This window comes from Myzus persicae, unplaced genomic scaffold (genome assembly GCF_001856785.1).
Source record: "Myzus persicae strain clone G006 unplaced genomic scaffold, MPER_G0061.0, whole genome shotgun sequence".
Taxonomy (NCBI): domain Eukaryota; kingdom Metazoa; phylum Arthropoda; class Insecta; order Hemiptera; family Aphididae; genus Myzus; species Myzus persicae.
This window is the reverse complement of record NW_019101711.1, coordinates 1-5,667: the sequence shown is the minus strand read 5'-3', so window position 1 is coordinate 5,667 and position 5,667 is coordinate 1. Positions and strand designations below refer to the sequence as shown.

The 5,667-nt window shown below is 24.0% G+C and overlaps 1 protein-coding gene across 1 annotated transcript; it reads left to right on the top strand.

The window, feature by feature from the left end:
- Positions 1-1,202: 1,202 nt before the first annotated feature.
- LOC111030224 (probable ribonuclease ZC3H12D) lies at positions 1,203-4,427 on the top strand (the record flags this gene model as incomplete). The annotated part of the gene is made up of 2 exons (XM_022309627.1): positions 1,203-1,310; positions 2,870-4,427. Coding segments are annotated over 2 exons (217 nt in total), but the record flags the coding sequence as incomplete, so codon positions are not given.
- Between the last annotated feature and the right edge of the window lie 1,240 nt (positions 4,428-5,667).

Below are 5,667 nucleotides of genomic sequence, written 5' to 3'. Positions count from 1 at the left end.
TTTAAACATACTTTAAGACCATAGGTTTCTTTTAAAATGTTTGAGATTTTTTGTACTACTTCAAGAGTATCCAGTGAAGATAAAAACTCCTGTTTTTTAAATGAGAACACTCATATTTAACTATAAATTATACAGTAGATAATTTTTCTGAAATTTTTGACTTATCAAAATTTAGACAAGTGGTTTTTAAGTTATTTAACTTTGAGTTCTAACTTCTAAGGATAAAAGGTCAACAGTAATGAATTTTAAGATATGGGGGCTATAGGGATTTGAAAATTGTAGTCATTAATATTAATCTATCGATATTAATAATTTCTAAAAATGGTCTAAGTATAATAAATACTTAAACCAATAGAAAATCTATTTTATATTTGTGTAAAACCAGTCTTAAGGACTATTTTCCTTTACAAATATTTTAATACTTAGAAACTACTTATTTTAATTTTGAATATGGTACATCAAATTTTCAAAAAAAAAATTTTCTACTTATTAATTAAAGTAAAAGAGGAGGTTCCCGTTTAAAAAAACAGAAATTTGTGTCACCTTATAACACTCCATAAATAGTAGGTACAAACAAATTCAAGGATTTAAAAATATGGTCTTTTAGAATTATAAAAAATTCCAAAAATCAAAATTTTGAATACATTTATTATTAAAAACAAAAAATGGGGGCGAGCATGCTTGGCGAATCACCAGCATATAAAAAAAAAGGATCCCATGAGTACACCCATGTGATATATAGGTAGTAGTTATAGTTTTAGTGTATTATATGAGGCTACAGTGGAAAAACAGTTTAGGTTGTTAAAAACCTAAAATTAATCTGAATCTTTCTTTCTTTTGTATTACAATCCAAACCACAAAATAATTATCAACAGTATTTACTTTTAAATAAAATAGTACATTACAAATAAAATAACATATTATTATCTATTGCGAAACAAATTTACTATTTTATTTTTATTCTATGTTTTTTTCTAGTAAATAGCTTCTTTAATTTTTATTTTATAGTAGAAACTAGAAACACTATTCTGTTGGATAAGTAGGTACTTTCTATTAATACAATCTTAAAACATATATTAGTTAAAATTATTACTTTCAAAAGTTAATGGAAGACTTAATAATGAATTTATTATTAAAAAAAATATTTTTTATTGCCTTTATTTTCTTTTATTAAAATAAAAATGTTAACTATTTTTTTTTAGAATTATACTTGATTATGCTATTACATGTAAGGGTGTTGTCGTTTCGAATGACAATTTTCGTGATATATACAATGAGAAAGAAGAATACAAAGAAATTATTGGGAAAAGGTAAGTTATATAATTTATTTATAATATAATTACTTATTATGTTTATTACTTTGTATGCACTTGGTGTATTATACACTAATAATATATACCAATAATAAAGGTTTAACACATATTGTAATGTATAAAAATAAGTCAACTTTTTTTTTTTCAGTAAAATTTGGTCTACAAATTATTTGTATGTGAAAAGACAATATACCCATACAATAATTATACATTATTGATTGTTTACTACTAATCTATTTTTATTTTTCAAATTAAAAAAAAAATTATGAAATATAAATCTAAAAACAAGTGACTCCATTAAAATTGAAAAAAAATACTTTATTATTCGTTTGCTATTTAATCAAAAATTGAATCGATAAAATAATTGATTTCTCGTAGTAATTGATTTTCATAATATAATATAATTTACTATTTTGAGTTTTACCTATTTTAATTATTATGGTAATCAGTTAATAATATGATATTATTTTATACTTTGGTAATGTACCTACATTATACATATGTAGATAACATTTTGAAAAAAAATATGAATAGCGATCTCCTTCAAGATATACTAAATATATCTATTATCTATATCCGGCATATTCACTACTCACAATTAAAAGTATAGAAGTAAAGATCTATTTGGTAAAATTTAATTGAAAGCAATTTATTTTTGTTATCATAGACAGTGTCGTAGCCAGGATTTTTTTCGGGAGGGGGGAGGGCTACACCCCCCTCAGCCTCTCCCCTGGCTACGCCACTGTTCTATGATACATATTCAATTGTACCTAGTCAGCAGACAGTGGCCTTATATTTATTAGTACACACTTCTCAAATCCATGGGTAATGTACACTCCTAATTTTGGACTATATATTTTGTGGTGGGGTTCACTAAAAAATAGGGGCTGATATATAGGTATAATTTATTATTTTGGACATAATTATTTAATAGTATGAAATGTTAAAATCAATTTATGTTAATTTAAATTAGTTCTTCTAAAAAATATTTTAACTCTGAAAAATATTTGTGCTTTAATAAAGGGGTTTAAATTAATAATTAATGGGTATTAAATAACTGTTATGCTTATTAATATCAATTTACAAAATATAGAGTCCTAGGTATGTAGTGAATCTTGAGGAATACCATACCTACATTCATAAAAAAACAAGCATTTTAATGATGTGTCGTGTATGATGTATTATTTCAAATCTTAGTGGACCAAATTCATTAGCATAAAATTACACAGAAAAATCTCNAATGAACATTTAAAGGCCAATATTGTAGTAAGTTGACTAAATACAATCAAAAATAAACGTTATGTGAGTTGAGATTTATTGATACTTAAAATATTATGATAGATGGTAGTGTCAATCCTTAACCATTTGATAAATTATTTACAATTATATTGACTGACTTGCCCATATAGTGTACATATGACTAGCTGCCAATTGTTCAGTCTATTAATAATATTCATGATACCTATTCTTGTCGTTAGTTTAATGCATATTTTTATTTGTATTTACGTATATGCAAACAAGTTTATTATTAATCTATTTTTTCCATACTTTTTTAGGCAATTGATGTTCATGTTTATTGATGATGTCATCATGTTCCCCACTGACCAGTATGGTCGCAGTTTTCCACATTTGAAGACTTGTGATATTGTGCATTTTCCTGCTTAAGCTCAAACATAAAACCTGATAGTACAATACTATAGTTCAAATAATATAATATTTATTCAGAGTAAGTGGTTTTAAAAGGTATTCTTAAATTAATGTCAAATTATTTTTATTTTATTTGATAAGATACCAATACCTCAATTTACAATAAGCTATAAATTACAACAAGAAAATATACTATTTTATAAATTTAGTTATAAATACATATGTAGGTAACTTTAATTACAAGATAATTATTTTTATCCTTGAAATTGTAATTTTTGTCAACCTAAGTTTTTAATACTACAAATAATTCTGCAGATGTTCAAATTAAAATACATTTTTCCCATAATTATATTTTAAATTGATGATAATTTTTTTTGTACAACATAGTATTATCTCAATTAACTTTAAATTATTATATAAGAATACAGAATATATTATATACAGCAGGAGTCGGCAGCGTTTTTGATGTCAACGGCCAAAAAATTAATATAACATTTTTCACTGGCCACAAATGAATTAACCTTATATTATTTTAAACAAAAATTTATATCAAATTTAGTTTATTTAAGTTCACGACTGTTAGGTTTATTAATTGAACAAGGCACCTATCTACAAATAAACAATGTTTTAATCCACAGTTTCCAGTCCATATACTATATTAGCTCATGATTTTTATACTATTATACATTTTACTTGCCGGCCACATACAGTTATAATGAAGGTCAGCAAACCATGGGTTGCCAACTCCTGATATATAGGATAATTAATTATATCATAAGTAGATACTTAAAATGTTTATACATGCAAGTACCTGTGTAATAATCATGTACCGTAAAATGGTTTAACTCCAGGCGGAATTTAGTATTTTTTTTTCAAATCACTTTTGTCAGTTGTATCAGTTTTGAATTATAAAAGTAGAGTTTTTTAATATAAATTGTTTACTTTATACAATAGTATGAATATAATTTGGAGGTAGGTGATATAAACCAATGTAGTTTTTTTGTTTGAAATATCTGATACTTACCTTTAATGTTTTTCAACAATTTTCTAATTTTATTAATATTCACTTTATCAGAAACATCCAATATAAATTTCAAAAACAGTTCTGTCTGAATTCACACAGTAAGTCACCCTATTTTACGGTATTTTGATAATATTGCTCCAAAAAAAGTATTAATCATACTGTTAACAATATCTGTGTTCATATCATTAAAATATTTTGTGATTTCTTACATACCTATATATTTTATACATAGTTACTACAAGTATCATAGGTGCAATTTCAGTTTTTGACTTGGAGAGTCTTTATTTACTTAAATTAAACAGACTAGTGGGAGGCTCTACTCTCCACACTCCCTATGTGGCCTATTCAAATACCTTTAAAATGTATTACTATATAATGCAGGACCTAATATAATTACCATAATTTATTTATCATTTTTTCTTCCTCACTTTTCTACATTTAATACAATATAATACATCTACTTATTATTAAAATGAAAAATATTTTTACTAAACAAATTGCAACATTTACATATATTATAATTTATAACTTTTCAATATCTACTATTGAAAACACATGAATAATGATAACTAATGGAGGATTTAATACTTCAATTAAAATACAAATTTTTCCAAATTGCGCCTATGATAAGTACAAATCAAATTAAATTTGTTTTAGTATTATAATAAGTACTATTAATATTATATTTATGTACATTTTATTTTGATAACTTATGTAGAATGTACCTACATATTTACTCAATATTCATGTAGATAGGTACCTCATTTGAAAATAAATCACAAAAATAATAAAAGAATATATCATAATATCAAATTAAATTAACAAGTAGATAATGAAATGTGTATAAAGTATTTATTTTTTATGTTGTATCACTAATTTCTAAAAAAAAAAACATGGAGGAAGCTGTCCAATTATGTGCAACCTATTGATAAATTGTTGGTTTAATATGCTAGCTAAACTTAACTGTTGACCTATACAATACCTAAAATATAACTTATAATATAACCTATGCTCACTGTTTTGTTATAAGAATCCTTATAAGAAGAAGCTATCAAATATTAATTATGAATTCATATGCATTTATGTTGGTAGTATGTTTCATGACTTATGATTAAAAGTAAATGTCGTCAATTACTGTGTGATAAGTACTTTTAAAAGGCTTGGTTTTAAAGGGTACTCTTTGTTAAACTATTTTTTAAAAAATTTTCAACACATGTTTTTTATTTTTAATTGTATATTGAAATTTGTATCTTGGTTTGATTAACCTTTTTTGTTACTAATGCAGATTAATTTATAAATAAATACAATATAAAATATGTCCAAGGACATTAAAATAAATATTGGCTCAATTTTAAATTATTTTTCTATACTACATTTTATGTACCTACCTGTTGATGGCTGTTATTGATAATACCTACCAAATGACAATTGTAATTTTTCTAGAAATTAACTACCTCATAGGTCGCACATATTGGACCAATGTTGTTATTTAAAATAATATAATTATTTATAAAATATTAATTTTTGTCGATTAATTATTATTCACTGTAAATCCAATTTTACAAAATAATTGATAATCATTTCCTAATTAGTTATGGTTTATGTTATTCCAATAAATTGTACCTAACTTAAGTTAGTTAAATATTTAATTATGTAATACTTATTAATCAACTATTTTTTACT